General features: G+C 38.0%; 1 protein-coding gene across 2 annotated transcripts in view; it reads right to left on the bottom strand.

The window, feature by feature from the left end:
• Nucleotides 1–532: 532 nt before the first annotated feature.
• The window catches only part of LOC102296801 (zinc finger protein 385B), a 42924-nt gene continuing 22788 nt past the window's right edge, over nucleotides 533–20668 (bottom strand). For both annotated transcript variants that reach the window (XM_005928213.3, XM_005928214.3), the window contains exons 2-8: nucleotides 12866–13020; nucleotides 10661–10768; nucleotides 6382–6565; nucleotides 3317–3688; nucleotides 3000–3208; nucleotides 2717–2815; nucleotides 533–2448 (exon numbers count right to left, since the gene is read on the bottom strand). In XM_005928213.3, coding sequence (XP_005928275.1) covers nucleotides 2218–2448; nucleotides 2717–2815; nucleotides 3000–3208; nucleotides 3317–3688; nucleotides 6382–6565; nucleotides 10661–10768; nucleotides 12866–13020 — 1358 coding nt within the window. In that variant the 3' untranslated portion in view covers nucleotides 533–2217. The remainder of the gene's footprint in view (nucleotides 2449–2716; nucleotides 2816–2999; nucleotides 3209–3316; nucleotides 3689–6381; nucleotides 6566–10660; nucleotides 10769–12865; nucleotides 13021–20668) is intronic.

The following is a 20668-nucleotide window of genomic DNA, read 5'->3' as shown; positions in this document are numbered from 1 at the left end:
ATGCAAACAATAGCATTTATTCCAGACTATAAGGTCTAGGTAACAAGAATGACTGTAAATACTTTATTGCACCAGTAATTAGATGTCGTTTCTAAATATTATATGCCATCATTATAAAAATCCCGATAGCCACAGTTCTTTATAATCTTTTTTAAACCAATCTCTATGCCAAAAAAAGGTACCAACATCTGTGTACTCTTAGGTTACACTATTTTATACTTTTTGCCTACCACTGGAGGGCACTAAGCTATTAAAATACAGGCACAAGGAACAGATCAGCTGCGACTTAATCTGGTAAAAATATTTCAAATCCTCAGTGGTCAATAATTCACCACATGTGTAATTTCTTCTACAACCCGTAGACTCATGTCATATGACGCATTCATTTTATTTAATTATAAATACAATAATTCTGAACCCCGTTTTGTATCAATCGACTGTGTTATTTTATGACATGTATCCACTATGAAATTATAAAAAGAAGAAAAAGACACTTGTTTGCCTGTAAAGAAAACACAAGAACAACGGTTTAAAAACCAGGGCTATTTATAAGTTCATATAGAATACAGTATCAACATTTTTTTTTACCACATAATAATTTACATTATTGCAATTGATGCACAGTTACACTAGTCATTAATTGTACTGGGTGACACTTAAAAATACATATTGCTTAGGGTGATTCAGCACAGCCATGTAGGATAGAGATTTCTATAATGAGAGGACACTGTTTTTCTTTTTTTTAAATACACTCTATAAATAATAAGTATAATATAATGTTAAAGACACTTTAAAAACTTGTGGATAAAGCCTTTTGATATGATGAATAACACACATCCATCCATTTGTTCATATTGCACATTAACAGCATCAAGCTGTTACAGTTTGTTAATTCACTGGAAATACTTGAAGTCCCCTTCTTTAGCTTTTCTAAGGCAGCATAAAAAACATTAGATAAGTTGCTAGATATAAGGAGTGTGTTGTTCAATGGATTGTATTTATCAAGATTTCTAATTTTGATTTTTGATTATTACAAATACACTGCGCTATTGTTAAAACAAAACACTCTTATATCTAAATACAACTACATTATAGTGTGTTTTAAACCATTTATGTTTAAATAGTGCTTATACCTGCTACCGTAATTCTGGGGACTTTAAGTGTTAATGCCTATGAAGCCATCTAAAATTCTCCTAAAAAACATGCATCATAGTGGCTCCTGTCATCAGAGTTTTTGATTACCGAGTTCCAATTTAGGGAGCCAATCTATGATTGAGGGTCGCACAGTAAAGACTGACGTATCAAACACTTGTAACACTTATGTGTATATTCAAAGGATGGTGGTTAACTGGTTTAGAACTTTTAAACTATTGGTATTTGTCAGTGTTATGAAGATTTATTCTTCTAGTATGGCCAGAACAGAGTTTAAATTAAAGAAACATTCCCTTGATCCTTTGCTCTGATGTATAATGGTAAGACATGGATGGTAGTAGTGCACACTTTCCATGTAAAATGCTTTCAACCACAACACTCTTACAACCTTCAGTATCAAATAAATTATAAAAAAAGGCATTTTGTATTTGTTGATGGCTGTAAAATTGTAACATTTGTCAGGATTCGTTGTCGTCATTGTCGTCGTCTCAGCCTGACAGGTTACAGATCTGCACTTTTTTTGTCATATGTTGGCATATGGAAATCAACAGTTTTCCTGGGAGTTTCAGATTTAGTTATGAAAACTTAAGCAAAGATAAAGTGTTTTTCTTCTTCTCCCAGAGTACAACTTCCCAAAATTAAAGAATTTTTTTGGCAACAAACACTGTGTAACACTTAAACACCCTAGTGTATTAGTTTCTTATCATTTTATAAATAAAACTAGAGGATGCTTATTCTTATGGCTTCCAGAGGGGTCCAGACCCCGGGGAACATGCACTCAACAGTTTGCTGACAGGAGACAGCTGAGCAATGGTCCTTCCATTTTTAAGTATGAGACGCTGGTCAGTCAGCGCCAAAATCTCAATCCACACCAGGGGATTGTGCCTTTTGCTCTTATGACTTGGCAAACTTGACATAATATGTTGTCCCCACTCTCTCTGTGTAGTGTCCTTGTCACTCAGAGGGGGCTGTGATTTGTCCTCAGAAGACCAGTTTAATCTTTTCTCCCAGTTTTGGCTAGGTTAGGTCAGCTCTGCTGTTGGTCCTTCAGCATCATGCTCCCTGTTAGTAAGGAGAGAAGATAATAGGAGCATGTGTGGCCCTCAGCGGTCCTGGGGCAGGCCTGAAGAGCGTGGGGCTGATCAGGGGACCCTGGATTATGGCTGTAGGGCCCGGTGGCAGCCGTAGTGCCAACGGTCCAGACGCCATGGTGCACAGGGCAGCTGGATTAAGGGGGCTGGTCAGGAAGCCCGGTGGCAGGGCCTTGGATAGCTGCTTCTGTAGGGCCAGTTTAGTCTGAAATCAAAGACAAGAAAAAGTGTTCAGCCTGAACAAGCATCTGTAAAGCTGTACTTACACACAGTGATGCTCAGAGTTAAATGCACATGTCAGCATTGTTGCAAAAAATGCTGACAGGTGCAAGGGACAGCACTTAATTTGCATCTGACAAGTTTGTGTATGTTTTGTTTGTGCTGTAAGTGATCTTGAATGGCCATCTGTGATTTAGACAAAAATAAAAGTGGACAAATGTGTGTGTGTGTCTGTGTGAGAGACAAATTCTCACCGCTAAGACAGCACTGGGCTGTAGTTTATTATAGGGGGTGAACTTCGCCTTGACAGGCTTCCCAGCCAAACGCTCTTTGTGTCTCCTGCTGTTCATGTGCTAAAAAAAGGATAGAAAGGAAAGAATAAAGTCATTTTGTCAAGACAGCTCACACAAACTCCCAAAGAGTTACCTTGTAGAGTATAAAGAGTAGTCATCCTGCATTTTTAGCATTTGTACATTGACAGGTGGTTTATGCAGCAGTAAAATTAGCAAAGTAAAATAGTAGGATAAGTATTCGTACCTGTTTCAGCTGTGACTCTGAGTTGACAGACACTTGGCACAGTTCACAGTGAAAAGTGTGATTGTTTACACCAACTGGTCTTGCTGGTCTGGCTTTGCTGCCCATTCGCTGCTTAATTCGACAGGCTGGTCTGGATGATGATGTCATCTTGACCCTACGTTGTGGCTGGCTGGTATTCTGACCGTCCAGCATCTGCTTGTGCTTAGAGCCTGATTCAATCAGTACCAATCAGACCGGAAGAACAGAATGTTAAATAATATTATTAATAAAGAATAAAAAGATTGAAAGGGCAAAAAACAAAGAGATGAACTACCTACCGCTACAATGAGCCTCCAGCTGGGAGCTAGAATTGACCGTCACTTTGCATGTAGGGCAGTGGAGATGTTTTTTGTTGCTCTTGGACTCTTTAACCTCTTCCACCTTCACTGTTTCCTCCTCGCCTCCTGTGGAGCTTCCCTGAGGCTCAGACTGTGGTGCTGAACTGGTGGCCGAGCTGCACCCTTCCACATGTGGAACGTTTGAGGGAAGGTCAGAAGACTGAGAGCCCGGGGAAACATGGGGGGATAGGTGAGGAGAGGCTAGCAACGAACAGTCCGTGGATGAAGTTTGTGAAGAAGGAGTGGCAGCCAGCGAGCTCCCTTTGCTGATTTCCATTTGCTGCTGTGCAGAAGTGGATGACGTGACTGGGCCTGTTAGCACATCAAGTCGTGTCAAGGCTTATTTTTATAGCACATTTTAAACAACTTTAGTTCACCAAAGTGCTGCACAGGTTATACAAAATGAACATAAACATAAGAAGAAAGCCTTTCATCATGGGTATACTGACCAAACTAGCATTTTTAAGGAAATACTAGAATCTAATTTTCTTTCCAGTGGAGAGTCATTAATTACGAGGCTACAGCTGCCTAATGTGGCAAAAACAATCCGTTGAGAGCAGTCAAGGTACCACGACAAGGTGACTGAAGGGGAAGTTAAGAACGGCAAAGGGGTGAATATTATTATGTAGATTCACCCCTTCATTATGCATTAATGATGCAAATGGAAGTACAGTAGCATTTTGACTAAATACAATTCCCTGACTTATGTCACATTATTTAAATTAATATTTGGGCCAAACTGCCAGGCGACAACCACTGATCTTGTTATGAGAATACAAATGTGAGTTCTGCAATTATCCAGCAAACTGCTGTAGGACTACAGTGGATTTTGTACACCCCAAAATTCAGTATACAAACATGAAAAACCAGAAATACTGGCGCTGATTCTTATATTCAAGTTCCTATCAGTGAAAGCATCACATAATTGTTCCCAAAGGCCTCAAGGTTGCATGCAAATGAAAATAATACTGGTTTAGACCGCAAGCATAATGTATTTTATAGAGGAAAATGTAAGTTCTTCTCTGCAGCACATCTTTTGTTGTTTGGCACTAATACTTTCCTATAGAGTCCATAAAGCTGTAAACTGAGATGCTGAAAGGATAAATGAGGGGTCAATCCCCTTTTTGATGCCCGAAGTCAAAATGTTTCAAAGAGCTGCACTGCTATCATGCAGGGGCAGGTGATTACTCTCTCGTCTCTGTTGGTTTCTCATTATGACCATCAATTTTACATAGAAGTAGCAAAATAATTATAAGATAACACATACTGTAATGTTAAATTAAACTTGATCCAATGTTAATTGAATGTTAATCTGATTTTAAACAGACAGTTAACCGGAAGTCCAGACTTTTTCTGGGTGTATGAAAAATAGAGTATATTACCACTAATTACAAAGAATGCAAATGCTAAGATATATTTTTATTGTAATATAAGGGACTAAATGCAGCAGATTAAGCTACAGACTGAGACCAGTCTGTAAAGGTATCACTAAAATCCCATTTTCATGAGGGTTTCATGCTTAGACTCACTGTTTTTAAATTTCAAATACATTTTAGATGTTTTTGTAAATTTATTTATGCATTTATGGCCACACCTCGTGTAATTTTTAAACTTACAGAATTATTTGATTTACATGAAACATGATTTCTTCACAGTCAAAGTATGAATAATGCATTTTCTTGACTTAAGTTATTTCTTTAGAAAAGAACCAGGCCCTGACCTCCCTGTGCAACTTTTCCTTTGTTCTCATCCTTTCATATAATCCTGCTATTATACTTATATTACACTCATCTCTCTTTAATTTTCATATCTTTTCTGCTTTTTCCCCCTGCCATCTCAATCATTCTTCCTTTGTCCCTGCGTCTCGCTGTCATTCGTTCGCTCTCTCTGCCGAAGCTCCCTCTGTCACCATCAATCAACAACCATGGCAACCACCGAATGTAACAAGCTTATCATTATGTGGTTAGAGGGAAATTGATAGGCGCTGGAAGAAAATGGAAGAGAGAGGATCAGTAATGAAAAGGAAAACCGACAGAGGAGAGAAAAAAAGATGGTGAGTTTTTAGTCAGGAAGAATGAGAAGTTGAGTGACTAATGACTAGAAAGAAGTAAAAAAGCAAATAGCAAAGTCATTAGTCTTTGCTGTTAATGCAACTATACAGCCAATAGCTATAAAGTTAACAGTATGGAAAGGACATGGGTCAGTAATGGTAAGCACTAATGTCCCCATATTTTTTCTGGGGATTTGTGGTCTGTGGATTTCATTGAAGAAATAAGTGAAAAATTAACAGGGGAAAAAAAAGATCAATTGGTAATGATTTCTGCTGGCCTTCTCATTGAAGAACCCCAAGCTCTACTGAAGCACAAATAAGTTAATTAATCAGATCAGAACCCATTTTCAGTGCAAAAATATGAAAAAAACAAAACAAAAAAACAACAAAAAAAAACCTATTTTCTAAAAGACACATTTCAATCCTACCATCTATGCAGTAAATCTTAAAAAAAAAAAAAAGCAGCTGGAAAGAAATGAAACCCTGCTATGCTATTCTTTGCTACATCCATTAGCCACCACTGCTGGCTACATCCAGACCATTGTTTGATTTTGAAAAGAATACTCGTGGGCAAATATTACCCGTACTTCTGACCGATTTTCCATAATTTTCTACACATGTCCAAAGTGACAGCACCTCATTAAATAACAGGAATAAGGAACTTGGATGTGGGACTCGTATCACTGTTGAATAAAAATCTGACAGTAACACTACCACATCTCTCTGTAGATGGAATCTCTGCTGAGGTGCTTTAAGGCTCCTCATCTTGCCGAATGTCTTAGCTTGATGGGAATAATTACCTGTCTGACGGATCCAATGATAGTAGGACAGGTAATAGCTGGTAATTAACCAGCTGAGTGGCAGCTACCAAGCCTTAGTGCTTACGTCTCCCCAATTACATCTAATTACTCAGAGCGTGGCAAGAGGACTGGCTTTAGAAAAGAAAAATGTATACCTGTTTTGTCTTTCGATTGCGAGTCTGTTGGCCCAGTTACTCCTCCCATCACGCCCTTGTCCCTATCTCTGTCTTTGCTTGATATTGATTGACTCTGTCCGTTCTTCTGCCGATTCCTCTGGGTCTCCAAGGCCTTTAGCTTGCGAGCATGCTTGTGACCTTTGTAGTGGGCCTCTGCCTGGGTCTAGCAATCACACATACACACAGAGGAATGTGCACACAAGGGCAAAACAAGCAAAGGGGAAAGTCAGCGTAGAGTATATGCACAGAATGACTGATTAAATTAGTGAAGGACAGCACGAAATCAGTAAACTGTAATAGTTCCATCTGTTCCACTGCTTCGACTTCACATGCTCTTATAAATTTAGGGGAAAAAATATGCGTTTAAGCATTTGACTCTGAGGGAGAATCACATCACCATTTTGATAATCATCATTGTCATGATGATGCACAAATGAGCATCAGTTGGACTAATGGCATCTCATGAGCATCCTCTGAGCTCACTGGCTCATCTTTCCACTGATTCGTTCTGACACAAAATGGCCCGTGTCCGTTACACTGTGACACAAAATGACCTCTGTGCCTCCCTCTGTAAGAGAAAACACATTTGTGGCAACGAGACAGCAGACACATGCAGATATGTGTGATCCCCATATGACTCTGGATATCTGTAGACAAAGCTCTACGGAAGAAGATCCGCTTCCAGCTTCATGTCAGAGTATACCAACAGTGAAAACAGCCGAAGCAGGATAAAAAAACTTGTACGTCCAAACAACATTAAATTTTAGTATTTAATATACAAGAATTATCTTTAAGAAACAAAATAAAGGAAAAAAAAAACAATTTTGCTAATTATTTCATTAATACATACAATAAATCTTATATAGGTGTCCTGCTGAATATTTACATGACATCTTTTATAACCAAGGCATCTCCATGACGACTGATTTGCAAACTTTATTTTTTGAATAGAGACAAAAGAAACTTCGTTCGATTTTATTTATTTATGAATATAACTGTGAGTCATTTACATAGATTGTGAAATATATATATGATGGTAAATGACCAAAGATTAGTTGGCAAAATATTGCTTCAGCAACTTAACCAAACAATCCAAAACATCATGAATACAGAACAAGCAGTACTCAAAGGATAAGTTGGTGACAGCCGATACTTTTCTTGACATGTCAAATTAAAAACGTGTAATTTAATTTAGCCCTTTGATAGACTAGGGACCTGTCCAGGGTGTACCTGCCTTTGGTCACATGACAGGTGGGACAGGCTCACCCCTTCATCCCCTCAGCCAACAACCTTGAATTGAATAAGTGGAAGAAAATGAACGGAATAATTATGTGATTTAATTATTACCTCTTCCCCCGATAAAGATGACATTTGACGACCTCCCCTTTTCCCATGTGTTGACACTTGAGTATATATCAATAAAGACATGGTTTGACCACAGTTAGAATAGTTTCTTGGGTTTTTCCAAGGGTAGCTGCATAGGCAGGGACCACCCTCACTAACTTCTGATGCAAATGGAGTCATTTTGTTCCTTAAGCAGGCCTGAAATATGACAGAAACCTCTCAGTTCAGAGAAGAGCTTCAAGGGTTACTTCTAGTAGGCTTTCAACAGGTTAAATGTCTGCATTTGCCATTTTCCTCATGCAGCATAATAGTTACATGATTCATACTTAATTCTTATAATTATACTGCATAAGAATAAACTAAAAGTTGGCATTTAGATGAGTAAATGATAGTATGAGACATAAAATCCTTTTTTCTCTCTTTATGTATGCATACCATGTGTTTTAAATACAATATACCTAATACAACAAATAAAAATAGACTCTATAAAATAAAAGCTGTTTAAGTAACCTTTTCTAAAAAGGACAGAATGAAACTGCATGGGTCAGTGCTGAGATATTGGAGTTAAATAACCTTTAATGGTTTTGTTCTTTTCATGGCATTGACTTATATAACAATAAGAAAAATATGATGACATAACCACACTTATCCTTTAAGAGCACATATTTTTCTGCAACCCCAGTGCCTTTCTGTATATGAAAGACACGAGTGCACTTCCTAAAGAACGGAGAATCAGTGAGACAAGACTTCAAGTATCTGGCTTCACACAAGGCTGTTAGATAATTTGTAATTGCTCAAATTATCCATACCAGTTTCAAGGTACACACTGTACATCCCTTGCTAATGCACATTCAAATTCATAGTGCGCAGACATGATCTTTAGGTGAGCACAGATTGTGCATAGAGTGGTGGGGTAGAGGTCTCCCTGTCAACACTTTGCATAAAGCTTGGACTCCTACACAAACAGAAAGGGTGGCACCATGGGTCAAAGTGTGTGGTTGGGAATGGAAGGCTGAGCAAAGGGTATACAAGCCCTTTGGCTACGTTGAATGTCAGTGCACACCAACCATTCAGCGTGATTTTCCACTGAGTCAGGCGGACGACTCTGCTGTCATCTGCATACTGCCATACTATCTGGCATGCCAGTGTAGTATGAGTTCACCATGTTCCACCATAGCATCGTTGAAAGAAAAACGCATGGAATAAGAATCCCAAGACTGCAAGACCAAGATCTTCAGTTAGAGACACCTGAAGGAGACCGATGACCTTCATTCAAGCTGCTTTATGCATTTGTCACATCAGTGATGCTCTTCACACACAACAAGCAACTGTCTACGGAGCAGAAAAATTAGGTCATATCTGATCTGCTGATCTGTCAGACCTTCATGCTTTTTAGTGAGTTCAGCAGCTTTAAAGGAATAATCTGGAATTTTTACACCAATCCCAAAAAGGTTTTACTTTCACAGTCATCCTTATTTGACTTCATACTGGACAAACTGCTTGAGCTTCCCATTAGGGATACATTCACATTCTCATTAGTGCTAAAAAGCCGCTCTACTAGCAAGACCTTACCATGAAATGTGTGCAAAAGAAGGACATAGGAACCATAAGACACTGAATTCTCTCCACCAACTCCTGAGAAAGCTCTCTAGCATTTGAATACACCGCCATGTCCACAAGCTAGTTGCAGATCTTGACCTTTAAGCCTCTTTGTTAACTAAAAAAGGTTATTGTATGAAAAAAACAATATGAAACTGTTAAGAGCAATCCAAAATGCTAGAAAACCAAAACAATGGGCTAAAAGATGCTAAGACGTGCACAGGTAATGAAAAGCTACAAAGCTTAGCAGATGTTATCAATTTACTGCAACATCTAATCAGTAAAACAATAGAAATTCAACTGCAAGTAAAAATAATATTTTAACCAGCATAACTGGGTGTGGCTAAATCCCATTTTCCGATGGCAAGTTGAAGCTGTGTGTCCAGCATGAAAAGTAGGATGTAAAACTGCGAAAAATTATTCAGCTGTAACTTTTTTAAGCACTACACAAACAATGAGCATAAAAAGTGCTACACAGCTATTCTGGACTTTCTCTTTAATTGTGAAGTGCAAATTCCTGCTGGACTGTTCTGCCCCCTGTTGGGATCCGGTACCTGCCTGCAACCTGGCATCCAACTCCTGGGTCAACCAGCACTCTCAGCACAGCTGCAGGTACCACAAAGGGAGGAGAGAGCCTGTTAGCTAGAAAACAGACTCCATCACTGTGCACCCAAAAGTAAAGAGCAGAGACAGAAAAAGGAGATTAGGAAGCAAGAGTAGTAGGATAATCAGCCTGGACCAGTGTCCTGCTTCTTTAAAGTTTCACAAAAAAGCAGAGTCATTGTCATTCTCCCTGTTACTGCTTAACAATATAAATGCAAATATGTATAAATGAACTCCATAGGCATTGGAGTCAAATGAATATGAATAAAATGTGATAAGGAATAAAAGGCAATAGAACTAGCGGACTGGTTTCCTTTAAAGTGGCCTGTGATTTGAAAATAGAGAGGATAGAAATGTAACAAGCAGAGTGATAAGACAGATAGCCAGCAATAAGATCATTTTTGGGATGCAAAAAATATTACATTATTTGAAAATATGTAGATGTTGTGTTGACTGGAAAAAAATGGTAAAAAGAAGAACTTCAGAGGAGTGTTTGGAAAAGCTATGGGCATAAATGTATTTTCGTGCTGCAAAAAATTATATGATTTACTATCTTTAATGGCTAAAAAAACCTCCAGCTATGTGGTCAGAGGAGATTTTCTATCTTCTTGTGGTGCACGAGAGATGATTTCAGGTTATTTTAAGGTTGCATTCTAGATGCTAACAAACTTTCCTTTGTGACATCGAGGAAAAGTAGAGTTACAGCACTTACAGTAGAGTTGAAGCGCAGGTGGCAGATGTTACAGGAGATAATGGGTTTTTTCTTGGGTGGAGTCATGCCAAAAGTGTGGTTGATCACTGCCTTCTGCACTGGGTCCATCTATAAGGTGAAACATAAACATATACACCAAATTATTGAATTTTATAATCCAGGATATGAGATTTTGTTTTGTATGTGCAATAATTAAATATAAATAAATATGTTTTTGCATATTTCCTTTAAAAGGTGGCATTCCTAATGATCTTATTTGCAAAATGGAGCATATTTATTTGTTGTTAAAATGTGTTCCTTTAACAAGGATTTAAATCTGCACAGATGTACAAAATAACTACCCACATTTCTACCTCCGTATTTCAGATTAACTATGAATCAGTGCTGATTTTGCTGATTACTTTGATTAAATAAGGTTGTAGATTTTTGCTTAGCGTCCTCCTGTGATTGAAAAAAATACTGTGCCGCGTGTGATAAACGTAGATTTCTGACAGAAAGAGCTGTAAGTCTGTTTTTAACATTCTGTGTAAATTATGTAAAGGCAGCAAACTGTGTATATTTTTCTAAATACGAGCTGAATATAAGCATGTTTTTAATCCCCACAGTAAAGCTGTGATATCCCAGCCATATTTTTAGCTTTAGTTGTCAGAGATGAATATTTATCCAGCCTCCCACCTGCCTGATACATTTAGCACTTTCCTCAGACTTTACTCATTACAGGTTTAAGCTGTGACTATAGAAGCCGCCCCCAAAAAACACGTGTTTTATGTGCCAGACAGAGGTTTTATATTTGGAATTTCTCATGTATGTTTATGATTGCAAGTTAAAAATAAAGTATAACGTGGCTGTGAAGCTCAAGTAAAATTCAGTTAGAATTCTGAGTTATGTTTGATGATTTGACCTGATGATGACATGAGCTTTCACATAACTGTTTAAACTGTTAAAAAATGTAAAGTATTTCATGTAGAAAATGATAACATGGTAAATAAAAAATCATCCGAATGTATTTGTTCATCTTAATTTTGGTGCTTTTTTCCTGTATGCTGACATCACAAGTGGCTGTCCTGAGTTTCTAAATTTTTGCAGACTTTTACTTAAAGTATAAAAGTTATATTCAGACCTTGTAGAAAAAATACACTTTTTCACTTTCTTGTGAATAATTACATAAAAGTTCATCCCTTTTATTTGTCTACAGCAAAGATATTAAATCCACCTAAAGTTAGATCCAAAAAAGAAAAAACATTTTCTGTAGTGCTTCTGTACACATGATTTCAGTGTGGCTGAAGTGCAGACTCTCACCGTTATTTCAAAGGGTTTTTACAAAAATTTAGCATTATTTTTATAAATAGTCCAACATTTTCAGAACCTTAAAAATAATCTTACAATTGCCCAGCAAGCAGCTTCATACTCATGTGAGGCCTGTCCCGTTGTTATTTAGTAACAAATAAAACAAACACAATATCTGAAGTTGATTCAAAGTACTGAATTTGTATTTTATAGCTTTAAATAGTCATTTTTAATATAAGGCTCAAATTGATATCAGTGTAAATAAGGGAGGCCATCATCATCATTAGGCTGAAGAACCAAAATCAGAAAGACCACAGAAGACAGCAAAAATGCAAGAATGGAAATACAGAGGGTTTTCAGCAAGGTGCAGAGCACTGGTCGGATTAGACTTATTCCAAAATTCTCTAAAAGAGCCCGCACAGTTGTGAAAATGATTATTTCAGTTATATAAAATCAAAATTAACTTGCACCTTGTAGAAACTTGCAGTGATGAGAAAAGAAAAGCCTTTGATGATGTCCAGGGGTTCTAGACTTCATGCAGTCATTAACTGCGGGGATTATCATTTAAATATTCAAAATAATCTTTATATTTAAATATTAGTTTGTGAGTCGATTCCTGAAAATGATTTCAGTTTTTTTTTGTTAACCTTGTTGAGCTAAAGCTTAAAGCTTGCACTTCAATCACATAGTGATTTCAAATCCACTGTGGTGGTGTACAGGCAACTTTTGGCAAGAAGGCAAATAAGCATATGTCCAGCACTGTCTACAACATCATAAAATATAATGTGCAAACTGTGACTAATGACTGTTTCTATAACAAATGCATGGTAAATGATAAACCTAAAGATGTAAATGGTCAAGGAGCCAAAGTTGCAGTATGTGATACATGTACGAGAGAAAAGCAGAATGGGTTCTTACCGTGTTAAAATTGGGGAAGAGGCTAAGCGGCGAGGAGCCGTTGACCCTGAGCGGCAAGAAGTGCTCCAGCTGGGCATGAGTGTGCTGCTGAAGGGATCGACCTGGCATGGGCAGGGAGCCCAAGAGAGGGTGGACTTGGTTCTGGGATAGTGCTCCTAAAGCAGGGATGATTAAATCAGAATAAATTCTGAAAAGACACAAATTTCTATTTCAGCCTTTTTCATTTTAGGCCCCCAAAGCTGCACATCGTTCTACACAAACTAGGATAAAGAGTGATTTTAGCACATATCTGAGACTGAGATGCTTATCCACAGTGAATGATTCACTCGGTAAAGCTTTAATGACTTTAGTAATAGTGGGGGACAAATGATGAAATGCTTTGTGTGGCCTTTTTCTGCTTTACAAGTCTATAGTTTATCCTGACAAATGTCTTTGCCCTTTAGTATCTGTGATTGTCTCGGTTCTTTGTCTGAACAAGCAAACAGCTCAGTCAACATACAGAGAAAAAGAATCGTAATGAGGTTTGATGTACATGTTCACCATTTTTCTATCTTATGCATACATTACTTAACATCTCACTGGAATTTCACCAGCACTTTCTGCTTTAAAATCTCCTTCCACGTGACCTCTTGTCTCAACACACTTAACTGTAGTTGGCCTAAATGCTTTAAGACTGCACATTCTTTAAAGAGCAACATGGCAGTGACCTTTGTCTAACCCCAGAGTAACATTAGTGTGTTCGCATTAAAAGCCACAGTTTCTTACATAAGCATGGTGATTACAGATCGTTTGTCGTGGCTGTGTATGAAAAGTCCGGAGGTTGTTCGGCTAAAAAGGTTGTGTGTAAAATATTAGAATGTAATATAAAACTGGCTTCAGAGCTTTATTACAGAAATTTTACCCTGTGATGAAAATAAACCATCTCATTGACAAAGAGGTTTAAAAAAGGCAAAATTAAAAACACAATATTTTTATATATAGCGTAAGAAAGAAGGAGAGCTTTGCCTGTGTAGGACTGAAAATGATCAACCTGCACGACTGAGGATGGAGGATTAAGAGAAATGACTAATTATGGATTTAGAGAAGATAAAGTAAAATATAATGTACATTAGGCTTATCTCCAGCACATGATGATAACACATATTAAGCATTACTTTTTGAATGACAGAGAATCTGAAGAAAGGAATTAAATAAATGGCAATTATATAAAATGTAATGTAAGTGACTGTTGTGACATAACGCCAAAAGAAACTTCCTTAAAATTTCTTATTCATAAACACCTAAACATTTTCTCTAAATAGATGCAATCATAATGTTGGAGTTTAATGATGTTATATTTCAGTAAAAGCTTAGCAACCAGAAGGCAATTTTCCTCAATTTTCTGCTTCTTTTAAGTCTAAATTTCAGGATTCATCTCTGGGGATGAGGCGGTTTGAGAGTCCTTGAGCATTAGCATGCTTTTACTAATCTGGTCCTATTTTCTAAAGTATTTGAGAAGAGCAGAGAAACCAAAGGGGAGACTGGAAAGAGAAACAAACTGGAGAATGATATGTGAAAAGAAATGATATGACTAATACTGCAGAAGGAAAGCTTTTAGTAGGCATGTAAAGAGAGTTTAGGGAGTGATTTATTGTCCTGCACAGGTGCCCAAGTGTTTAATGAAGACGGCAGAAAATAAAGGAGCAGTGGACACCACAGCCTGTCTTATTTTATCATTGCCTGCCACTGCAAAAGCCTCGGGGCACCTTCTTCTTACTGTGAAAATGTTAAAGTAAAGAAACCTGCCAGAATTTGTTTGGACATAATTAGATACTTTATAGGAAAGTAATGAAGGCTATAAACACGTGAAAGAGTAAAGTTCAGGCTTGCACATACACTGCATGCTGCAGGGAGGTCTCATGAACCAATCCTTGAGGCCCAAGATGATACTATAATTCTAATGCACTGTACTTGTTCTGTGGTACTGTGGAAGCAGTAGTTTCTATGAAGACTGGACAGTAACAGAAGCATGATAAAATGGGCCAGCTAGTGCTGCACACAACAGGATCTGCAAATGTAAAAACATATTAAGACTTCATGGAAATCTTTTGTGCGCTGGATAATCGGTGCCTAGTTAGAGACCGCGCAATCTCGACTAAATCGTTCTCAGATCATGTCAATTTGGCAATCTCTGTTTTGCTCACCATACAGACTTTTTACCTTTTTCAGCCAAAGCCAGTTCAAACATGACTGTTCACTCAAACTCAGACTTCAAACAGATCACAGAAACCACAAAGTTTCCTGTCCCCAAAACAAACCAAACAAAACTATCAGAATATTTGTTTGCAAATTTCGATGGCTGGCGGGTGTCGCAACAATGCAACAATACTCCAATAATGACAATAATTCTTGCTTATGTTGGTGTGTCATGTAGTGCAGGTACCACCTATCAAATTAAAAAGTCAGCTGCTCACAGTGACAATGTGAACACTGTCTTTGTTCATGATCTTAGCAGAGCATGAAATGATGTGCATATTTGTACCCATTTGATAAACTGCGTTCACACAGAAGGCAATCCAGTCATCACATGCTGCTTGGCTGCTAGTGAAGAGTTGTATGGCTCATTAAATAACACTAATGTATTTACTGCCCCATCACATGTCAATCAATATTGTCCTTCATTCTCATTGGTAGTTGCTTCAATTGTTTGCCTTAAAGTTGAGAAAATCTCAACTTTTTTCCCCTCTTGAAGCATCAAACTGAAATTATTATCATAATAACAAATAAAATTAAAAATGGGGCAGCACTGTCGCCTTACAGCATAAATATCCTGGGTTTGAATCCACCATCTGGCCAGTTACTCTAACTTCCACCGTCCAAAGACACACAGTTAGATTAATTGATGATTAATCTGAAAATTGCCCACAGGTGTGAATGTGAATGGTTTCTCTGTGTTAGCCCTGTAACACAATGGCGACCTGTCAAGGGTGGACCCCGCCTGGATGAAGTTGAAATGAAAATGATAACCACATTGCTTAAAGATTAAATTCCCACATCTTATCAGCAGCTACTGAGGTACTCAGATGCTTATGCAATATCAAGCTGGACAGAAACACAACTAAACAAACTGAAACTGATAAACATAAAGAGAAGTGAACACAATAAACTCAGTAAAGATGCAGAGAATAGCAAGTCTTGGCTACCAAATGACTCCACGTGTTGAGACAAATATAGAGGTGCAGCACAAATTAGCACTGAATTAGCAATAAATAAAATAAATAAAAAATCAACAATAAGCCAACAAACGAACATACTATTTGACAACGACCACCAACCACACCCTCTGTTTATTTGATGCTTTGCAGCCACTCCACTGTGCCAGGTATTTGTTGGAATTAGAATTTGAAATAAGGAGTGATTAGAGCTGATTGTCACTATTTACTTGATCCTGCGTTTTTAATGTGCTAATCTCCCTGAATATCATGCATGCATAAAACACACACTTTTGTTTTCTAATTCCAAATTCATTTACATGCTCCACCAGGACTGTTTGTGTCACTGGTGTCAATAAAGTGATTTGAACTGAATTAACACCGTATTGAGAGTGAATGACAAAGTAGCAACAAATGAGAGAGCGAAAGAAGAACAGTAACAGGCAATCACAGGCAGAGGACAGACCCTTTCCCCCCCTCCAGTAGACTGATGTGCTTAATCTCCCTGTCAGTATGACTTTTGGGGACAACGATTCCCTCTCCTACACAAATCTGTAATTGATCTTATTAATCTCCTATGCATATATTCACAAAACACATCAGGGCGAGACGTTTAATTAACTGCGTTTGGTGCTGAACAAGCTAGAAACTGCCATCAGCTGTGAGAATCTGTACAACATCTGCCGACAAGAAGAACGTGCTTTTGACGGGACCTGTCTGTTTCAAAATTACCCATCTCATTTACGTCCAGAGAGCATCTCAAAAGATTCACTCTGGCAGACTGGACAAAACAAACGAATGCCATGGTCACATTGTTTCATCCGGTCATAATGGGAATGTGTTAACCAGCATGGCTCTGTAAGCGTTAAGAAATAAAACGCCGTAACTTTGAAATTACAACCCTAAACTCGTGAACTCAATTACTGTGTAATTAGGTTGGGCAGAGAAGAATTTAGTTTATGAAACATTTCTAATAAACACAGTTAAAGCATCATTACCAGTGACTATGTTTACATTGGCACTAATATGCTATTAATACTCATATATCCCATACTTGATACAGAATAAGTCTTTTGATATCTAAACAGCATTTTTTTAAAACCCTATCAGGTCTGTGTTTTACATAAACCAGGTAGCCAGACTCGAGATCGACCCCAAAGCCTGCATTTCTGGTCTGAAGAACATACAACTTATTAACAGATTTTAAGATGTGCAGTTATTGCACTGATGACCTTGTTCTGCTCACACAACGTAACAATCTGGAGCTTAACCTGAAAGAGACAAAGGAACTGGTTGTGAGGATGAGGTGGACCAGAACACCAGTGACACCTATTTCCATTCATGGGGTCTGTGTGGAGACAGTAGAGGATTACAAATACCTCAGTGTTCACATGGGCAATAAACTGGCCTTCATAAAAAACACAGAAGCCCTGTACAAGCAGGGGCATAGGGGTCTCTTTCTGAGGCTGCCGAGATACTTAATAATCTGCCAGCTCCTGAGGATCCGCAGGAGTCTCTGGTGGCCAGTATTTCTATGCTGTGGTGTGCTGGGCAGACACCAACAGACTTGACAAACTCAACAAAAGGCCAGTGACATACTGGGGGTGGAGCTTGCAGACAATATTGGAAAACCCTTCACAACGACTCCAAATAAATCTTGAGATGACTGATTTGGTCCTATATAAATAAAACTCAATTAAATTGAATTGTTTGACAGAATGGAAGAGGGTGGTACTGCCTGCCTGGACAAACACCACAGGAAAGCTTTCAAAAGATTTTACATAAACCAAAAAATTTTGCCCACGCCAACACATGATTAAATTATTTTATCACACCCATGAGTAAGGGGAATATACTCTTAACTTGATCATGGATATACTGAGTAAAAATTGAATTCATTCAAATGAAAGCTAATCAGCAGCATGTATGCAGACAAGCTTTATGAGCTTCCCCTGTGTATTTTCCTCATGCTTTCGCAATTCTAGGCATAAAGAGGATGCTCTTATTGGCCAAGAGCATCGGGAACATGCAAGGCAGAAAACAAATGAGCCATCTTTGTGTTTACACATGAATGGAGTGAAATAAAGTGACGATATTGCTCTTCACAGCTTTTCGAGTGTTACTAGAACATTTTGGTCAAATTTGATAACTAACTTGCTTCATTTGCAACACTCAAAAAAACATTTTCCCTCATTTAAACCCTTTTCCTATCATTGTGGTTAGTTAAAATGCTTCTTGGGTGAGTGCATATCATCTAATGACAGCAGCAGTTGTTGCATCAAACAGGCCAGCATTGTTCTTGGGAGTCGGGCAGCATCTTGGTATGCATTTCTCCTTTCCCCAAATTAAATCCTTAAATGAAGGGCCTCACTCCTATAGCCTTGTGCACACATACACTGCAGCATGTGGAGAAATTCAAAGCTCAACACTGACACAAGTATTGTTCACTCCTTTCTTGATACTATAAATGTAAATCCACCTTTCGAAATGAACCAATCCCTGCTTGCTAATCAGCATTCACATTCTTTTTCTATGCAGGGAAGCTAAAAGTGTAGGTCACAGCAGCCAACCAACCCATACTGAGACAGGATAAAAGATTATGAGCTGAAGAAATTACAGCACGGTAAGAAAAAAAACGAGGAAAAGCTTAATCTCTATTATTTCCAAGATTAGTCTCTGGGTGACTCAATATCACAGCAATCACAGAGGGGGGGAAATGGCATCTTTTCATGAAGAGTGGAGGAAAAGGGGGGAAGGGGTGAGAGACTTCCATAGCGGCAAATCACAGTAAAAGCATCAGAGGAAAGGCTTCTTTTGCTCTTTTCATGGCAAACGCATTTCCTGGGATTATCTGTCTGAGCCAGACTCTCTGTGTTCACTCTGAACCAACATGGTGGAGTGCAGGCACGCTCTCATTCCTGACACCAAAAAAAAACATCCCTTCTCTGCGTGCCACTAATGGTTTGTGACATTAACGGCTGAATTAGGGCTGTTTCCTAATTTAGCAACATTTAATTCAAAAAGCACAGATTTCTTTGTTTTACCACTCTCAAACTACATTTAATGGATTATGGAGGCTTGTAGACTGTTTTCATCTGATTTGGTTAGGGAGAACAGAGTCATTGTTGTGAGCTGAATCTAAAGAGGTATAAAAACTGGAATAAACTGCTGAAAATTTGGTCCCTGTTAATAAACTTGAACTGTCCTGACGTCAACTTGCAGGTATGAGCTTAAAGTCATCTTCACCCCTTAAATTAATGGGGTCACGATGAATCAGATTGGCTTTCTTGGTGATCTTTATTATTTCTAAGTTGGATAAATGTAGTTTACAGTATGCAGCTGTGGTGTTTAAACAATTATCAAGTACTATGCATCTCAAAAATGTAAACATTTTAAAAGCTAAACAGAATAGTCATTTTTCTTAGCTCTGAAAATCTCACTCAATCCCTTCATTTATCTGAAAATTCAATTGGAGATATTTTTGAACTGAGCATTGCCGTGGTTTTCAGGAATTTGTTGTTGTTCTCATTCTTATTCTTATTATTGTAAGATCTCCTCCCTCCTATTTTCTTTGTGTTTCCTTTGTCCATTTTCCCCTCGGTGTTTGTGTCTGCTGGATCATTTTGTGTCTTCTTGTGGTAAACACTTTCTTTGTGTAGCTTTATTCTTTGTATGTCCTATCCTAGTAGTGGAATAGTCTTTTTTGTTTGAAGAGTAGGGCCAACTACCTAAGTCTATAGGAAAATTAACCCACTGCTCTTTTAATCTACGTTTGAATTTAAGATCTCAGTTGCTAGTTTTTACAAATTATAGAATTATAGATTATTGAATAAAACACACTGTTATTTTTGTTAATTATGACCCCAATTAGAGCCAAAATGGAGGAAAACTGAGATTTAGATTGGGGCTTCCTAGAATTCACTACCATATGAGAGTGCAGTCTCACTTAGTTTCTCAGATAGATCCATCTTTTGCTTTGCACTTCCAGTTTCCAAAACACCTACATTTTTGAAAAGAAATTGTTGTTTTTTCACTAGTTATGCATTTAGCTAGGGCCAGTGTCACTACAGGTAGCATGGACTGACCTCTACAGGCTAAACAACAGCACCTTGACTGCCATTAGGAATTGGTATGAAATTCTTGGGCCCATTGTCAAACCTTTCCCTGGTGCAGTGTGTCCCACGCTCGCCTGACCTAAATCCACCTAAATCCACCTCTGGGACTTTATGTTTCGCTTTGTCCAACACCATCAGGTTGCATCTCAGACTTTTCAGGCATACATACAAACACGTGGGGGCCATACAAACTATTAAGTACCATTGTGAGTAGCCTTGCACATCATTTTTTCACTTTGGTTTTTGGGGTGTCTTTGAATTCAGCCCGCTGTGGGATGATAATTTTTATTTCTGTTATCTTTTTGTTCCTAACACATCATCCATATTAATATAGTTGTGTCTGTAAACAGAAAAAAAAGAGAGAATTTTTTTTTTTTTTAAAGGTGAGCTTGAAATTTTATCTCATCTTTATTCTCTTAAAAAAAAATAAACAAGAAAAAAATGGCTACACATTTCTGACTCATATTCTGCGTTCAGGTCCACTTTCTGAACTGGGA

The sequence above is a fragment of the Haplochromis burtoni genome, unplaced genomic scaffold, assembly GCF_018398535.1.
Source record: "Haplochromis burtoni strain Fernald_Lab_line unplaced genomic scaffold, NCSU_Asbu1 Contig_108, whole genome shotgun sequence".
Lineage (NCBI taxonomy): Eukaryota > Metazoa > Chordata > Actinopteri > Cichliformes > Cichlidae > Haplochromis > Haplochromis burtoni.
This window is presented reverse-complemented; position numbering and strand designations above follow the sequence as displayed.